The sequence below is a fragment of the Neolamprologus brichardi genome, chromosome 3 (genome assembly GCF_056152115.1).
Source record: "Neolamprologus brichardi isolate AB-2024 chromosome 3, ASM5615211v1, whole genome shotgun sequence".
In the NCBI taxonomy this organism is placed as follows: domain Eukaryota; kingdom Metazoa; phylum Chordata; class Actinopteri; order Cichliformes; family Cichlidae; genus Neolamprologus; species Neolamprologus brichardi.
Window position 1 is genome coordinate 41531992 of NC_142106.1, and position 18363 is coordinate 41550354.

General features: G+C 40.4%; 1 protein-coding gene across 2 annotated transcripts in view; it reads left to right on the plus strand.

Annotated features, from left to right (window-relative positions):
• plcb3 (phospholipase C, beta 3 (phosphatidylinositol-specific)) overlaps nt 1-18054 on the plus strand; it is a 56298-nt gene extending 38244 nt beyond the window's left edge. For both annotated transcript variants that reach the window (XM_006802458.3, XM_006802459.3), the window contains exons 8-34: nt 682-782; nt 881-1047; nt 1479-1625; nt 1717-1874; nt 2081-2163; nt 2432-2516; nt 5615-5762; nt 5916-6014; nt 6097-6170; nt 6256-6352; nt 6558-6642; nt 7198-7322; nt 9563-9717; nt 9803-9964; nt 10054-10153; nt 10295-10399; nt 11277-11380; nt 11478-11613; nt 12040-12081; nt 12229-12338; nt 12444-12544; nt 12724-12880; nt 13602-13678; nt 14284-14373; nt 14473-14530; nt 14708-14794; nt 15623-18054. In XM_006802458.3, coding sequence (XP_006802521.2) covers nt 682-782; nt 881-1047; nt 1479-1625; nt 1717-1874; nt 2081-2163; nt 2432-2516; nt 5615-5762; nt 5916-6014; nt 6097-6170; nt 6256-6352; nt 6558-6642; nt 7198-7322; nt 9563-9717; nt 9803-9964; nt 10054-10153; nt 10295-10399; nt 11277-11380; nt 11478-11613; nt 12040-12081; nt 12229-12338; nt 12444-12544; nt 12724-12880; nt 13602-13678; nt 14284-14373; nt 14473-14530; nt 14708-14794; nt 15623-15934 — 3165 coding nt within the window. In that variant the 3' untranslated portion in view covers nt 15935-18054. The remainder of the gene's footprint in view (nt 1-681; nt 783-880; nt 1048-1478; nt 1626-1716; nt 1875-2080; nt 2164-2431; nt 2517-5614; nt 5763-5915; nt 6015-6096; nt 6171-6255; nt 6353-6557; nt 6643-7197; nt 7323-9562; nt 9718-9802; nt 9965-10053; nt 10154-10294; nt 10400-11276; nt 11381-11477; nt 11614-12039; nt 12082-12228; nt 12339-12443; nt 12545-12723; nt 12881-13601; nt 13679-14283; nt 14374-14472; nt 14531-14707; nt 14795-15622) is intronic.
• Nucleotides 18055-18363: the final 309 nt, after the last annotated feature.

Sequence of the window (18363 nt, forward strand, 5' to 3'; positions counted from 1 at the left end):
TATCATAGCTAGCTAACTGACTAGCTTTGATTACTGCAACTTGCACGTAGTGTTTTGCTAAACTTTAAGTAATTGTTACATAAAATGCAACTCTTTCTCTTACAGTACTTTCTTTCACACCCAATAAAAACTTGAAGTTCATTTGAGCAACAATGGAAATAAACCAATTTACACAACAAACTAAAGATGACCATGAATCTTGTTTTCTCGACAGTGTGCCTGCGGTTAAAATGTTAATCATGGTAACATGCTTTCTACTAAAACTCTCTTTCTAAAACAACTTTCTGCTAATCTTTGCTTGTATCTGCTGTGTACAGTACCTCAACCCTGTGGGTTTGAGGTAAAATGAGTTTTTTATTTATTTATTTTTTAAATTCTTTTTTGATGAGTCAGTGCAATCTTTCCTAAAATCAGTTTGAAGTCACAAGACTTTTTTTTTTTTTCTTGAAGAGATACCAGATTGTGCAAAATGTGCTGTCAGCATTTCTCTTTAGATTGCTGTACTCTGGAGCCTCCTGCTGGTTACTCAGAGCAATGCAGCTTATAAAAGCCTGATAATATTCTCTCTAGACAACAGCACATAGCAGTGTAATGTGATGCTGTCTGTTGTTTATTAACTTATAAATGTGTGTGCTTGAGGCAGAGCCTGTTTATAAAATCAAATCTGTATTTTTGCTTCAGTCAGAGGGAATAAAACCAGATGATATCACCTGGGACGCCTTCCAGAAGCTTCTCGACAACTTATGTCTTCGACCTGAGATCCAGAGCATCTTTGAGGAAAGGTGCGCTTTAAGGATGCTCTAGCTATAGTCTTAGGACTTCTAGTAAAACTCTTGCGTACGTTTTATACACTCGGACTCTTATTTTCTCTCTGCTCCAGTGGCTCCAAGAGGAAGCCGTTCATCTCTTTAGACCAGCTAATGGACTTCATCAACCGCAGGCAGAGAGACTCCAGACTAAACGAGGTGCTCTACCCCCCGCTGAAAAGAGACCAAGTCCGACAGATCATGGAGAAATACGAGACCAACACCAGTCAGCTGGAGAGAGGTCTGTAACTCTCTGTGTGGCATCAGGCTTTTATTCAGAGCTGAATCAGTGGATGTGATTGGTTGTTTTTAAAACTGACCTATTACAATTTTGTGTCTCTCTCCTCAAACACGCATGTTATTTAAAGTGCTGTATGCAGTATAGTTCTTGATGACCCCGATGAAGCGATAGCAGGCCAAAAAACGTTGGTCAAGTACTAAGGCCGTTCTTTATCTGTGGATAAAACATATTAATAAACCTGTGAACAAATTAGCGGCACAGCCATAACTATGTTAATCCGCGATCTGCGAGATGATTCGCTGTCCTGCCTGCTGCGATCACATCTGGCTGCCCTCTGCGCCTGTTGATGCCTCTCCTAAGAACAGCAGTCTTTGATCTGTTGGGATGTTTCCGGCTGTTTTGAAACGCTGTCATCGCGTTCTTTCTTGCAGACCAAATCAGTTTGCAGGCATTCAGTCGGTATCTGGGAGGAGAGGAAAACACCATCGTACCTCCAGAGAGGCTGGACATCATCGACGACATGAACCAACCGCTCTCTCACTACTTTATCAACTCGTCACACAACACGTACCTCACAGGTGTGACATGTAAACTGCATGCATGCAAGCGTGATGGTTCATTTGCTGGGCGCTTTTTGGTTTTGAACCCATAGCTCTTCTCGTATCTTAGTGGGCCAGCTGACCGGGAATTCTTCGGTGGAGATGTATAGGCAGGTGCTGCTCACCGGTTGTCGCTGTATTGAGCTGGACTGCTGGAAGGGCCGACCACAAGATGAAGAGCCCTACATCACCCACGGGTTCACCATGACCACTGAGATTCCCTTTAAGGTGGGAGCTGCTGCAGAAATGTCACAGGCACAATTCTGCTCTCTTTGACGTTTTTGTTTTCCTCTTGATCAGCTTGATCAGTTGCAGTTTTGTGTCATTTTTTACTCTTGTAAAAAATTTACTGTGGAGTAATTTTCAACAAACAAAACCTGTGCTGAGGGATTGTGTCCAGTTTTGAGTTTTTATCATTCGTGTCTTGACTGCAGGAAGTGATTGAAGCCATAGCAGAGAGTGCTTTCAAGACCTCGCCATACCCCGTCATCCTGTCCTTTGAAAACCACGTAGATTCGTAAGTTGCACGTCCATGTGTGTTTTGTCAGGAGTATTCAGATGATTTGGTCTTCTGCAGACTCTTTGCATTAGGGATAAACACAGCACGCTTGAGTTCAGCTTATTTAATACCAGACCAGATGCAAATCCAATCCTTTGAAGGAAATGCTCGCTTTGTAACATGTGCAGTGTTCAGAGTGCAAAACATTCCTAAACCAATGAAGGGTTTATTGGGTTAATGATTTTTAGGACACTAAACCAACCAACCATTTCCTCTGTCCCTTCAGAGCAAAGCAGCAGGCTAAGATGGCAGAGTACTGCAGGACAATCTTTGGAGATGCGCTGCTCATCGAGCCATTGGAGAAATATCCAGTAAGTCATCTCTGATGTGGATGCTGAGCTTTTCCCTCAATTTGCTGCTGCCAAGTGTAAAAGTCCAAATGACTCCAGATGTCTGAACAGATCAGGTCACTGCTGGGCTGAAAAACTTGAAGCTTTTTTTGCCCCCCGTTCACCCAGATAAAAACCAAAGTTTCTAAACCCTGCACACAGTGAACAGTGTATTAGCAAAGACGGATAACAGGCTTCTAGCTGTTTCATGTGTACTCAGCCTTTTTAGTGGAGTTTATAATGAAAGGTAACATCCCACGAGCCTGAACATAGCTCTAGTGTGTGACTTGAAGACGTCCATTTATTAGGGGTGGGGGGGAAAATCGATACTATGTAGTATCGTGATATTTTGTTTGCTAATAATGTATCGATACAGGGACAGCAGAAATCGATATTTTGTTACAAACAATTTTTTCGTGGACTGGAACAGTCTGGAACTTCAGAGCATGTTGATCCTTTTTCTGAGCAAGAATCCTGACATTCCTTCACTGTCCAAATGTGTTTAACTTTTTTTTATGGCAGCAATAAACATGACAGTCTACTTATTTTAATTTAAGACATGTTTTATTTTAATTAAGTTTAAAACTTTTTTATTTAATGTAAAATTATATTTTGTTTCAATTTACTTTCAAATTCTTCAGTTGCTGAAGGGGCTGCATAGTTTTCATAAATTGCATAGTTCAGAATAGCTATAATTGTACCAGATGGTTGCGTTCAGTTAAGTTGGACTAGACTGTAATACAAACCGTTCAGTTTGTCAACAATAAAACTGAAATGAGAGTAAGACTGAGTGTGAGACTTTGATATTAGATAAAATGAATATTAATAAAGTTTACCTTTATGTACAGAATCTGAATATCGCAAAATATTAAAAAAATTGCAATAATATCGTATCGTGCGTTAAGTATTGTGATAATATTGTATCGTGAGTTGTATGGTGATTCCCACCTCTACCATATATACCAGGTAGCCAATGATCAGCCTAGATTTGAATCTTTAGCCATGTACCTGTTTTATAATCAGCTCAGCGAGGGGGTTCAGATAAAAGCAAAACAGCAAAAAGGATAGAGCATCATCTTGGTATATACTGCACTTGATGGTGCTATAGGCTAGAAGTTGGCTTTTGATGTTTTTCCACGGCTGCAATGAGTTTTTAAATGATGATTAGCAGCACCCTCATGTAGTTCCACATTCAGTGGTGTTAATGCGTGGGGGGTTTAGGTCATGTGCTTGGTTTTTTTCGATCTAGTTTTGGATGATCACTCTTTCTCTCTCTTTCTGAGTCTCTCTGTTTCTCTACAAATATAAAATTTGTCCCTTTTTATTTATATAACAGCTTTGAAGTTGTTGTTTTTGTTTTTGTTTTAATGATTACATTTGCTGTTCCTCAAGGCAAATTATTAAGACACTAATATCTTTTTACTCGTCTGTCACGGTGTTACTCAACTTACAAACCATCAAATACGATTGCACTCCTTATGCCGAATCAGCTTGTGACCTGACCCGTCATGCTTGGCTTTTGGCTTCACAACGCACAAACAAACAAACAAGAAATATCAGCTGGTTCAGTCCCAACCGATGGCCTATAAAAAAATGTGATTACCAAGGTAGAAACATCTCATCATGGGTAAAGCCAATGAGCTCTCTCACAACCTTATTGTTGCAAAACATACTAATGGCACTGGTTACAGAACAATTTCTAAACTATTGAAGGTTCAAGCGAGCACTGTTGAGGCCATAATCCAGAAGTGGAAATGACATCATTTCACCATAAACCAGCAACGACCAGGTGGTCCCCACAAGATCTACAGAAAGACCTGCAGTCAGCAGGCACCATTGTTTCAAAGAAAACCATAAATAATGCAGTCAACCGCCATGCCCTGTATGCATGCTCATCATACAATGCTGAAGAAGCATGTTTAAAGTTTGCTGAACAACATTTAGACAAGCCTGTGAAATACTGGGAGACTATAGTCTTGTCTGAGACCAAAATTGAACCGTTTGGATGCAATAAGTCACCATGTCTGCAGGTCAAAGGGACTGCATTTCACCCTGAAAACACCAAACCAAGAGTGAAGTTTGGAGATGTGAACATCACGGTGTGGTGTGGTTGTAGCAAGCAGCACTGGCAAGCTTCAGATAAAAGGAAGCTAACAAGGAAGGATGGGTGAATGAAAAATGTACCAAGACATTCTTGATTAAGAATCTGCTGCCATCTGCTAGGATGATGATGATGATGAAATGAGGATTGATGTTGCAGCAAGACAATGATCCCAAACACACAGCCAAAGAAACGTAATTTGTTCCAGAGAAAGAAAATAAAGCTGCTAGAACGGCCCGGCCAATCACCTGACCCGAATCTAATTTAAAAAATCAGGATTTGAAGAGTGTTTGTGTGGATGAATGGGCCAAAATCCCACCTTAGCAAAGCATGCGACTAGTTTCTCCATACAGGAGGTTTTTGTTCAGTATTAAATACATTTCAGTAAGCGCGTTCAACACTTTTTCCCGGTGCTGACATCTGGTGAGAATTTCACGTCAGTAGCACCTTTAGAGATATATTTACTTAGAAAATTGGAGGAGTTTTCAACACTTATTTTAGCCTCTGCATTTCTAGTTTCAAGAGTCATAGAGGCCAGTTTAACATTACCAAACTGTTGAAAACTGTGACCTTGTTTGCTTTGCTTCTTTTAGCGCAGACTCATTATTCCTCTCAGATGAATCTTCTTTTTATCGCTCAGGTCATTCAGTCAAGTAAAGATAAGAAAAGATGCTTTATTTATCCCCAAAGCTAGAAAATTACTGTTACATCACCTAAAACGTTAACCGTAGAACAGCTCGAAGTAAAGTAGAATAGCTTGCAAGAAAAGCAAAAACCAAAACAATATAATATGATAAAGAAAAAGGGCAAAACTTGCAGAAAAGAAGGAGCACAAAAATCGTATTTTCTGGTCAAATATGTGTAGCTCTAAAATACCTCTTCTCATTATATTTAAATATCAAGAAGCTCGTCAATGCGACTGCAAGCCCTACATTATTCTCCTCCCTCTGACAGCATGGTGTTATCCTTGTGATTTTAGCTGAGCGAAGGTCAGCTGCTGCCTTCGCCGCAGGAACTGATGGGGAAGATTCTTATTAAAAACAAGAAGAAACATCACCATCACCGACCCTCTGAGAGTGGCAGCATACGGCGCAAAGAGCCAGGGGAGCAGTCTTCGCCTCACAACGGTAAAGTGCAGGCAACCACCTGTTCTCCCCTGCTGGGATAATAACATCAACTTAGCCTTTGTAATGTGGTAAAAGATTGTAACTGAAACCGAAGTTGATGTAGACGATCAAAAGAATTCCTGTTAAGCTGATAGTTTGCTGTTTCGTGTGTAGACTGCCCTCTGACAGAAGAGGGAAGCCAACTCCTGTCCAATGGAGAGGAAAAGCTGGCTGAAAGGATGGTGAAAGACTCCGAGCCTCGGAAGTCCATTGGTGGGTTGAAGAAACAAAGGATCCCAGCACATTGTAGAAGTTGTCTTATGTAAAGTTACTTTTTTTAATCACACCCTACCAGGAGGTGAAGGAGAAAGCGAGGAGGAGGAGGAGGACGAGTCGGTGGCAGAGCTGAAAAAGCCAAACTCCGACGAGGTAGGTGCCAGCAAGAGGACTGATGGATTGTTTGACTGGTTGGTATTAGGCTGCTTTACGGATTAGTGGTATCTGCCTCCCGCAGGGTACTGCCAGCAGCGAGGCGAACGCCACGGAGGAGATGTCAAATCTCGTCAACTACATTGAACCCGTCAAATTTAAGACCTTTGACTGGGCAGCTAGTAAGTGTGTGTGTGAGTGCGTGTGCGTGCTTAACGGAAAAGGAAGGATGCATTCACTTTATCAGGCAAAAACTGCAAGTGAGAGGAGCAGCCGTGTTTATGGTGTAGCTCATTAGCCAAACAGACTCACTCACAGGTAGCATCATCTTGTCACAGGTTATTCTGAATTGTTTTTTCCCCCTTTGCTTCTCATTTCTTTCAACAGAGAGGAAGAGGTTCTTTGAGATGTCATCGTTTGTTGAAACCAAAGGCATGGATGCCCTGAAGAGCTTCCCTATAGAGTTTGTTGAGTATCCTTGCAAGCTTAAGTTTAAAAGTGGTAAAAAGTATTTGGCCAAGGTTTAAAAAGTACAATTTATGGTGTCATGAGAATTTACTTGCTGAATTATTATTTACTGGGTGTACTGACTTTCTCAAATCTTAGGAATAAAGATTAAACGCACAAAAACCGCTGGTAGGCATACTTTTCTGTCTGTGTAGTTAGGCAGGCTAGCTTTTCTCCTTCATTTCTAATCTTCGTGCTTCAAGTTAACCGCCCATCAGCCGTAGCCTCAGTTTTAGCGGACATTGAAAGTAGTATCAGTTTTCTCATCTGACTGTAGAAAATCAACCAAACAACTGTGTTTCTCTAAATATCAGCTGCGCTGTCAGTCCTTCTCAACAGTTTTTGACATTATTGATGGAGGAAAATGTCTCATCTGGTTTTGATCTCGACCTTAGGCCAAACACCAGTGACTCTTTTTTTTTCTGGTGCAGTTTACAGTGTGTAATAAATAAATAGTCTCTGCACATTTGCAACACTCTACCTCTGTATACAGTGTTAATCCTTAGCAGGACTCCTCCAGGTACAATAAGAACCAGCTGAGCCGAATCTATCCTAAAGGAACGAGAGTAGACAGCTCCAACTACATGCCTCAGCTTTTCTGGAACGTCGGATGCCAGATGGTGGCGCTAAACTTCCAGACACTTGGTAAGTTGTGTTACTTTTAGTCTTGGACATAAAGAAACTGGATGTGTTTAAAAGTTAAGCCTAAACTGTAAGACAGCAAACCCTTTGCATTCACATCATGGAACAAATTGGGACTAACTTGGAACACCAAAAAGACTCAAGTATTCAAACCCTAACCCAAAAAATATTGATAATGTCCTATAACTTCCAGCTATCCTCATTCTACATGGAGCTACTTTTATACAGGGTGGGCCATTTATATGGATACACCGTAATAAAATGGGAATGGGGCAAACTCCTCAAGATGGGTGGGGACCATGGTGGCCATTTTGAAGTTGGCCACCTTGGATACAACTTTTGTTTTTTCAATAGGAAGAAGGCCATGTGACACATCAAACCTATTGGTAATGTCACAAGAAAAACAATGGTGTGCTTGGTTTCAACGTAACTTTATTCTTTCATGAGTTATTTACAAGTTTCTGACCACTTATAAAATGTGTTCAATGCGCTGCCCATTGTGTTGGATTGTCAATGCAACCCTCTTCTCCCACTCTTCACACACTGATAGCAACTCCGCGGGAGAAATGCCAGCACAGGCATCCAGTATCCGTAGTTTCAGGTGCTGCACATCTCGTATCTTCACACCATAGACGACCCTTCAGATGACCCAAAAGATAAAAGTCTAAGGGGGTCAGATCGGGAGACCTTGGGGGCCATTCAACTGACCCACGACGATCAATCCACTTTCCAGGAAACTGTTCATCTAGGAATGCTCGGACCTGGCACCCATAATGTGGTGGTGCACCATCTTGCTGGAAAAACTCAGGGAACGTGCCAGCTTCAGTGCATAAAGAGGGAAACACATCATCATGTAGCAATTTCAAATATCCACTAGAATGGACCCACTATCGTTGTACCCCGTATACCACACCAAACCATCACTTTTGTTGTTCCAACAGTCTTGGAGGGATCCATCCAATGTGGGTCAGTGTCAGACCAATAGCGGTGGTTTTGTTTGTTAACTTCACCATTCACATAAAAGTTTGCCTCATCACTGAACAAAATCTTCTGCGTGAACTGAGGTTCCTGTTCCAATTTTTGTTTTGCCCATTCTGCAAATTCTGTGCACCGATCTGGGTCATCCTCGTTGAGATGCTGCAGTAGCTGAAGTTTGTAAGGGTGCCATTTGTGAGTAGCTAATATCCGCCAAAGGGATGTTCGACTAATGCCACTCTCCAGTGACATGCGGCGAGTGCTACGCTGTGGGCTCTTGCTGAATGAAGCTAGGACAGCTACTGTTCTTCATTAGTGTTTCTTCATTAGTGACAGTTTTCTTGCGTCCACATTTTGGCAAATCCAACACTGAACCAGTTTCACGAAACTTAGCAAGCAGTTTGCTAACTGTAGCATGGGAGATGGGTGGTCTTGTAGGGTGTCTTGCATTGAAATCTGCTGCAATGACCCGGTTACTGTGTTCACCAGATATCGACACAATTTCGATCCGCTCCTCACGTGTTAACCTATTCGACATGTCAATGGCTGTGAACAAAGAGAAACTTGTAAATAACTCATGAAAGAATAAAGTTACGTTGAAACCAAGCACACCATTGTTTTTCTTGTGACATTACCAATAAGTTTGATGTGTCACATGGCCCTCTTCCTATTGAAAAAACAAAAGTTGTATCCAAGATGGCCAATTTCTAAATGGCCACCATGGTCACCACCCATCTTGAGGAGTTTGCCCCCTCACATATACTAATGTGCCACAAACAGGACTTTATTATCACCAACCATTCCCATGTTATTACGGTGTATCCATATAAATGGCCCACCCTTTTACATGCTTTACATGCAATGGGACTCAGAGTGGACAACAAATCTTCATGCCACACACACAAACATTGTCCCCCAGCACAGGCTGAAGCCACTCCATCGTAGTATTTGCTTGGATTGAACTGGCACCTGAGTGTGGACAACCCATTTTTTACTGGCCTTAATGGTGACAAATTCAACCGGCCTAAAATTAAGCTTTGAGTGAAAAGATGCTAAATAAACCCTGCAAACAGCTGGTGCCACCATCTAAACACTCTTAACAATTATTAATAGCTATGAATAATATGCATTTATCATTACTGTGGTTTATGTATTTGTAAAGTTGTTTTAATTTGGTTGTCTTTCAAAGTCTTTAGTCAATTAAAGGTTGCAATTCTGATGCTGGTTGATACCAATATCTGCTCTGTTTTGTTCTTCCTTACTCTTAGACCTTCCTATGCAGCTGAACATGGGTGTGTTTGAGTATAATGGCCTGAGCGGTTACCTGTTGAAGCCAGAGTTCATGAGAAGGACAGACAAACACTTTGACCCTTTCACAGAAAGCATAGTAGACGGCATAGTCGCTAACACGGTCAAAATTAAAGTAAGACATATCTGAGTTCAGTACTTGCAATTTCGTTGCTCCCGTGAGTGAAAAAATGACAAATTTGTAACCCAACATCTACCAGGTGATCTCAGGCCAGTTCCTGACAGATAAGAAGGTTGGTGTGTATGTGGAAGTGGACATTTTTGGACTTCCAGCTGACACAAAAAGGAAGTACAGAACCAAAACATCTAATGGGAACTCGCTGGACCCTGTGTGGGATGATGAAATGTTTGTCTTTAACAAGGTAACAGACGAACAGAGCAGGATTCACACATCTTTTAAACCTTTATCTCTTGCTCTCTAAACTTCTCTCGTGGTGTCAACACTCTCCAGGTGGTCCTCCCTACACTGGCCTCTCTGAGAATAGCTGTGTTTGAGGAAAACGGCAAGTTCATTGGACACCGGATTCTCCCTGTTTCGGCTATTAGGCCGGGTAAGGAAATAAACACTCTTGGCATCAAACAGTCACTATCAGAGGCCATCACTGATACTTTATTTGCACTCAGTGGGAACATCGTACATGGTCTTTTACCATCTGTACTAACGTCAGTTATTTATTTCTTCCTCCTTCTAGGCTACCATTACATCAACCTGAAGAATGAGCTAAACCAGCCGCTTATGCTGCCGTCACTTCTGGTTTATACTGAAGCTCAGGACTACATCCCTAATGAACACCAGGGTAATGACACCATGCAAGCATCACTCTGGATTAATATGCCACACAAACAGGCTGAAAATAAACTACATCCACAAACCTTTGAGGCATTTCTCTTTTCTTCTTGCATTCAGCAACGTTTGCCCAATATATCCTCGACCTAGCTTATAGATAACACTTTTAAAGAAGCAACTTTTAAACAATAATTTGACAGGTTCTGTATTAGTAGCAGATTTAGCTGTGTGGTCACCTGACCACCCTGAAGATGACCTAGCCAGCACATGTTTGTGTATAGTTTTGTCTGTAGCCCACTTGCATATGAAGGTGTTTTATTATTTGGTCAAACCATGCTTCAGTGTTTGGATATGGATTTTTTTCATTATTATTTTTTAATTACTTTCATTTTCTTTATATGTATTGTATCTGTTGAGCAATAACTTTTTGTGGAAATACTTACTTATCTAAGTCTCATACCTTTTTAGCTAAAAAACAAAGTAGAAATTGAAATTGTTACCTTTAGCTAACTTTTAGCTAACATGTTTGTCTTCTCTGTTTGTTGGCTAGTTGTTATGATATGATATACATGGCAACATGTGGCTTTAAAGGAACAATTTTAATAGTTTAAGGTTAGTTTTGAAATTCACTTATTTACTGTTTTTCTGAAATTAAACTGTTTACTCTACAGACATGAGCGGTATCAAAGTTAGCAACCAGCTAGCCTAGCTTAGCATGGCAAAATGGAGGGCAAAGGCTAGCATGACTCCCACAAACAGACTTAAAAAATGAATCTACCCTAAAAATGAAAACTATTCTCACATTATTATTTTGTCAGCCATGTTTACAGCACTATAAGTTACACTAACCTGTATATTGTTTCATGGATATCTGTGTGTGTCTTCAGAGTATGCAGAAGCTCTCACCAACCCTATTAAGCATATCAGTGAGAAGCACAAGAGAGAGACACAGCTAGCTAGTCTCATAGAAGACAACAGTGAGGTGAGACAGGTATGTTGATCACATTAGTTCCCCCACACTCTATTTTTGCTTTCGCCTGTACACTTTTATTGTAGGTTTTAATTCATTACATGTCATTTTCACCCAGCCTCTCACCAACCAGCCCAAAGAAGGAGAGAACAAGAGGGAACTCAGTCCAGGATTTGGAATCCCCTCTCCTTCCCCAACACCCTATCCCCCCCCAAAGGAAGATCCCCCTGATGTCATCAAGTTACCTGCACCAGGTAGAGTCACAAACCTTGTCTAAATGATTAAGTATATAGATTCTACAGACCTGCACATCTGTTTGCTTGTTATAGTTGCATCTATAGCGTAATAGAAATTGTGATATCTTGAAACTGTATTGCTGTGTATTAGCACTGTGCAGTCTTGGTCCAAGACTCTATATGTTGAAATTACCTAACGAAATATGTTCACATATGTGTCTTTGATAAAGCTGTGAAATGACCTACATTCACTGTGTGTGTAATTCATCCATGTCCGCTATGTCAGTTTTTCGCAAGTTAAAGCGTCAGGCTTTTCAAAATAAGACTTTTACAGTCCTTTTTTTCTAGCAGTGGCATCAAGTTCTGTTTATTTGCATCTGACCATCATCCATTTCATGCGCCCTGTGTGTGTCTCCTCTTGTGTTTATTTCTCTTTGTGCGTAGTACAATCTCAGAAGGAGGACCTCATAGGTACTGTCCTAACAGGTAAGGTCATCCCAGCTTATTCATTTCACTCATTTCACAGAAATCTCACACACAGCTAAGTGTGCAAAAATGATTTTATGGTCAGGCTGGCCAAGATGGAAATGACAAGTTTACAGCAACATTTACGCTGGTTTGTGTGTTTGTCAGATGTCAAGGTTCAGTCTGTAGAGGAGCTGCAGCAGAATAAAAATTATGAAAAGCTCCTTAAAAAACAAAGAAAAGAACTCAAAGAGCTGCGCAAGAAACATCTGAAGAAGGTACACACAGACGGATTTAATTATCGAAACTAGTAATTGAAGTATCAGTTTGTTGCTTGTTGCCTTTGTGCTGCAAAAATAAATTGGTTTTTGTGGTTTGTGTAGGTGTCTAATCTAAGTAAGGACCAGAAAACCCAGCTTCAGTCTGACACCCAAAAGAAACGCAGCCAGATTGAGAAACGACTCCAACGCAGTTTCAAGAAAAGGTAAGGATGGACATGGGGTGTAACTGGGCAGTTTTTTCCCTGATGTTGGGGGGAAAAATCCTAAAATATGAAAAAAGGACCCAGTGATGGAGAATAGTTTGATGAATGCTAATGAAATGTGTTAAGAAGGAGATACTTTGTAGAAGACGTGAAAGAGCTTACCTGAAATTGTACCTCAGTGAGTCCCAGGAACTGGTGCAGAGCGAGTTGGCTGCCTTGGATGATCTGGAGAAGCAGAAGAATCAGCTGAAAGACGTTCACATGCAGCAACTCCTAAAACTACGTGAAGAGCTTTTTGCAATCGAAAGAGAGAAGCAAAAAACACACCTGCAAGAGGTAATCTCTCTCTCTCATACACACACACAGCTCTTGCATGTACAGTGCTGTGAACAACTAGTACTTCCATAAGATTTAAAAGGGTAATTGTAATTGGTAAGTACATGCCAGGCTGCTAATCAAGCGCACTTGATTATTTATCATCAGGTACTGTGAAAACCTCCAGAAAAGCGAATGTTTTGTCAGTTTTCTGTGCTGGAGCATTCTCGTGTGTGTTAACACAATGGCACGATCTTCAAACTGTGGAGTGCTCAGAGAAACTGCCAAAACTTCATGTCAGGCTCTGCAGACCTCAGTTAGCGTGTTAAATGTTAAAGTTTATGACTCACACCCAGCATGGTGGTGGAGGTGTGATGATTTGGGTTTGCTTTGCAGCAATAGGACCTGGGTACCTTGCGGTCACTGAGCTAACCATGAACTCCTGTGTACACCAAAATATTCTAGAGACAAAAGTGAGGACATCTGTCCAAAAGCTAAAGCTTGGCTGAAACTGGGTCACGAAACAGGTCATTGAGCTCAGGGCACAGCAGACAACCTACAACAGAGTGCCTGAGTAGTTGCGTCACAATGCTCCAATCAAAGTCCAGACCTCAACCTGGTTGAAATGCTGTGGTGTTACCTTAATAGAGCTGTGCATAAACAAATGTCAGTGATTTGAAGCAATGTTGTAGAAAGTGCAGTGATTTTCTAACAGGTCATCTTTTCTGGGCTGTGTTTCTAGGCCCACCAGAAGTTGAAGGAGATTGCCAGCGAATGCCAAGCAGCTCAGGTGAAAAAGGTCAAGGAGCTATGCGAGAAGTAAGTCAGTCCATTTCTACCACTGGAGGAGGGGGGATGTTGCGCGTGTCAATCATGCAGGCATAGTGTGAATGTTCACTGCTACACGGACAAAGATGTATGTCTTTTTAAATGTTTTAAAATCCCACCAACGTTCCTGAAATCAGTACATTAAAGGACTATTAAATGGATATTAAATGCTGGATGCCACAGCAGCTAAATATGACTTATGGGTCATATGTGTCTACCGAACTGAAAACACCACATCTGAGTGCCTTGTGTATAAAGCTTGGCCAATATTGTAAAAAGCTCTGCACCAATTTTTTATAATACACTTGTTTGAGTCAACAAAGTGTAAAATGCAGCAGCCAGATGTCTTACTGAAACCAAAAAAAGACAACACTTCTATTTTAGATTTATTTCTAGTTTTTGTTTTGTTTTTTATTATGTTATTATAATTTAACATGAATGATCAAATGAAAAAAGCTGAGTCAGAAGGAATTTGTATCAGATGTTTGGGGGAACAATCTCCTTTTAGCTACTATGGTATATTTCATTTTTGCTTTATCTGCAAGATTGATTTGATAGTCCTTGTCTGGACCATCTGTGTGTCACTGTGTCTGCAGGGAGAAGAAAGAACTCCAGAAGATCCTGGACAGGAAACGACTAAACAGCATCAGTGAAGCCAAGAACCGTGAAAAAGACAAAGCTGAATCGTAATAATTTTTTTTAAGCATTAGTAAAGAAAAAGTCAGCCTTATCTTAAAGAATTGAATTCCTCACTCTTCTTTTCATCCTTATATTTTTCTCTTTAGGGAACTGAATGAGATCAACAGGAAACACATTCAAGATTCTGTCTCTTTAATCCGTGGGGTAAGTACTCGCCCTAGCACACACATACTTCATCTTTTATCACCAGCAGTCCATTTTTCTTGTTTATAGCTCATATTTCTATTATTGATATCAACTTCAAAGCACTTCCTCTGTCTTTGTTTTTTTTTTTTTAAATTCAACATTTTCCCCCTTTTCTTTTTCCTTTCTGTATCCCAGCTGGAGGAAGCGCAGACCAGGAGAGACGACAAGCTGCTGCAGAGGCATCGGGACGTCCTACAACGCATAGACGAGGAGCTTCCACAGGTGAGCAAAAGAAGCGAGACTAAAAAAGTTTGATCTGCAAAAAATCCCCAACTTAGTTAGAAATACATGTAGCGGCTTAAAGATGTCATGTTTTTTTTAAAACTTGAAAAAATTAAATATACGTTGAGAGGTTGCACAGCCAAATTTTTTCACAAGTGGCAACCCTTTATCTCTTATTTTGCTAGAGGTATTGCCTGTTTAAATGTACTTCTGTTACTGTTATATTCCTCTAATATGTTTGATGGTTGTGTTGATCTGTGTGGGACTGGGGGGGGTCTTTGTTTTAGAATGCGTTGTTTTTTTTCCATATATATATATATATATATATAAGTATATTTACTTAGGAAAATGAAGAAAGGTTAATTGTATTTCGGTAACTGCAAGTACTGTTGTTTTCTTTTTTCAATAAAAATATTTTCAACAAAAAAAAAGAAATACATGCAGCAACAATGCTGGCATCTCTATAAATAGAAATAAAAAAATGACAAAGATAAGCCCAGGGGTTTATTTTTAAACTCTCACTTTAGGATCACAAAAATGAAACCAGTGCGGAAGTTCTTTAAACCTGCATTGTTTCTAATGACCAGTAGGGGGCGACTCCACTGGTTGCAAATAGGAGATCAGCTGTTGTAGAAGTCAATGTGAATAATGAGGCTGCTCTCACCTTCAGTTACCGCCTCACCGAATACTTTTTTTGTAATGTCTGATTTCAAATAGATACGATGGTTACAGCTATCTTCTATATACAGTCAGTTTCTTTATTCCAGTCATTTCCTGTTGTAGCTGAAATGAAAATGTGTTAATATTTTGCCTCTGTGTCGTCTGCAGCTTAAGTCTCAGTTGGATCGGGAACTGGAAGAGGAGTATCACCGCCTTCCCGAGGAGATCTGCCAGCACCTACAGCTCGAGCTGCAAAACAAAAATCTCCAAAAGAACGCGCTGTTCTCCGCCTTGTCCAATCATAGCAGTCCCAGTACAGGCTCGGGCCCGCCCTCCAACTGCTCCACGCCCTCTAACTCATCAACGCCCAGTCGGAGCACTTTGCACATGAGCCGGGACAATAGCACCGTCTCTCTGGCCGATTCCACTTCGTCGTCCACCACACCCGTCTTGTCAGACGCAGAAATGTTGTTCAATTAAAACTTTTACTCGTTCAAAGGAATATACAACAGGGGTCTATAGTGATTGTAATGTGGGATAGTAATGATGTAGAATATTTACTAATTTTATTCTTTCTTTTTAATCCTGACCTTTTTTTGGTCTTGTCTACAGAGCTATATTATTTTTTATTTTGGCCGTTTTTGTCAGAAAACTCATTGTGGATTATGTTGGAATAATTCATAAGAATCGTAACCAGAGCTGTTTTATTTCATTGTTCTTTTCTTGTCTTGCTTTTAATGTCACCCCCCATCATTCCTATTATTTTGTGTGGTCAGTTATCTTTTTTCCAGGCTTATAATGGCTTTAACCTCTTTTGTGGACTTTTCTGGAAAGCTTTAACCTGTGCAGAGGGGGGAGCATAATTATAAACCACATAAGTAGCTCCCAGCTCCTGAGAGTAATGGTAAAGGGTACTTCTCACTACAAATTTGATCAGCTTTATTTCTTCACAGCTTTATCTCCTTGAGAAAGACAGGGGAAATGAAACAGCCAAAGGAGATTTTTATTTTTCCCAGTTGTTATGAGGTTAGAAAACTGCATCCCAGATGTGAGCATGTGAGTATCAGGACAGATAAAACGGGAAAAGGGTGATTTTAAAATTCCATTACAGCTGAACGTTTAGCTGTAATGACAGTGGCTGACCAGCAGGTGGTGCTACAGCCTTATCCATTTTATTTTTTTTAAATTGGTGATTTGAGCTGTCTGTGCATGCAGCCTGATAATCCTATTAGACTGTACCCCAACACACACGCCTGCACATGCACACCTGGATTTGCCGCATCATCGGTGGGGATGAAGCCTCTGCCCTTTAACCCTCCATGAAATTGCAGCCAATGACGAAGGGGCAGAAGAGGGAGGGGGCATGAGCGCACATCCATCTGGCTACAAATTATGAGGAGTTTTGGTGACGCAACACTCGCTTTCTAAAACATGTGGGCATCTCTCTCAACACATATACACAGTTTATTGGTTCAGAAACCCAAAGTCTCTAAAATCCTCATCCCATCCAATCTGCTCCACGTAGATGCGTATTTAACGCACAATAGGGACAAATCAAAATAATTTTTTCCAAATATCAGCGATTATGACACTCAAGGGAATTCGAGTGTGTATGTGTGTGTGGCCAGAATTTAATCTGTTGATGAGGCATCTGCTTGTGGGGACAGTAATACTTCTTACTAAATGGAGAGAGTTGGTGTGTATGCACTTCTGTTGGTGCAGTTAGTTTGACATCAAAAGCTAAAGTAGTGCCATTACTGTAGACGCCAGTCTGATGATGACACAGAGCGGCACTATGACATCTTAATGTAAAAATGCACTCATTTTTCTTCTTTTTTTAAATTAAGGCTTTCTATTAGTGTGGTATTAATTATTTAATGCTGCTTGAACTTCACTAAAGCCTCAAAAATACCACTTGCATGTTTCCATTTTTTTTTAAAATGGACATAAGGTACATGTACATTTTATGTTAGCTTAAATATGCCCTTCCCACACAGTTCCTTCACTGTATTGGATAGCCAAAAATGGTGTGTGGCATGGTGATGTACAAACTGAATGGTACATTTAAGTTAAATATCAGTTTCTGTCTCTTGCAGAGCTCCCTGTTTAGCTGTATATATTTGATTTTTTTCCTCTTTACTTTTTTGTCAGTTTAACAGCAGCGGTCTTTGTTTTCTTTTCTCGTCCTCATCGAAGGGGGAAACGATGGTACTTTATTTGTGTGTACTGTGTAGGTATTTAGCTGTATGTGAATTTTACTACTGACCACAAGTGCTGATGAAAGATGGAGGTGAGAGAGGTCAAAGACGGCTGAGAAGAGAAACGTGGGTTTCATTTAAATGTTTTCTCAAAGAAAATAACTATTGGATGACGTTTTGGGAGTCCTGTCTTGTCCTCTCCTACGTCCATCCTTCGATGAGCACTGGCTGCCTGTATTGTCTGTCTGATTGCCCCCTTCACACACATCATGTAAACTGTCATCTTTTGAAACTGAATTTTATACAACTTTTTGTCTTTTATTGTGATTCAAGTCTTTATTGATGAAAGACTGTGTCTATTCAGGCTGCTGAAAAATGAAACCCTTCATATCAAGTCCCCATCACAGACTCAGTATGTGTGTTATTTTTTTTTGGCATTTTAATATATCTGACGATTTAATGGCGCTGTTCTTTGTTCTCAAAAAGGAAATCTTTGAAACTAATAACAGTTTTGCTTTGGTTGGTTTTTCATATAGGTCAACAGTAGGATAGGATGATTTTCTGTGCCATGCTCCATAGAGTAGACCTACATGTGCATGCTTATTTGTGTAGTGTGTTATAGATTTGAGCCTTTATTTCCAACGTTGGTCTCAGAGGTGAAACTCTCAAATAATTTTACTTGCCAAAAATGTCAACATACTCCTCGCAGGT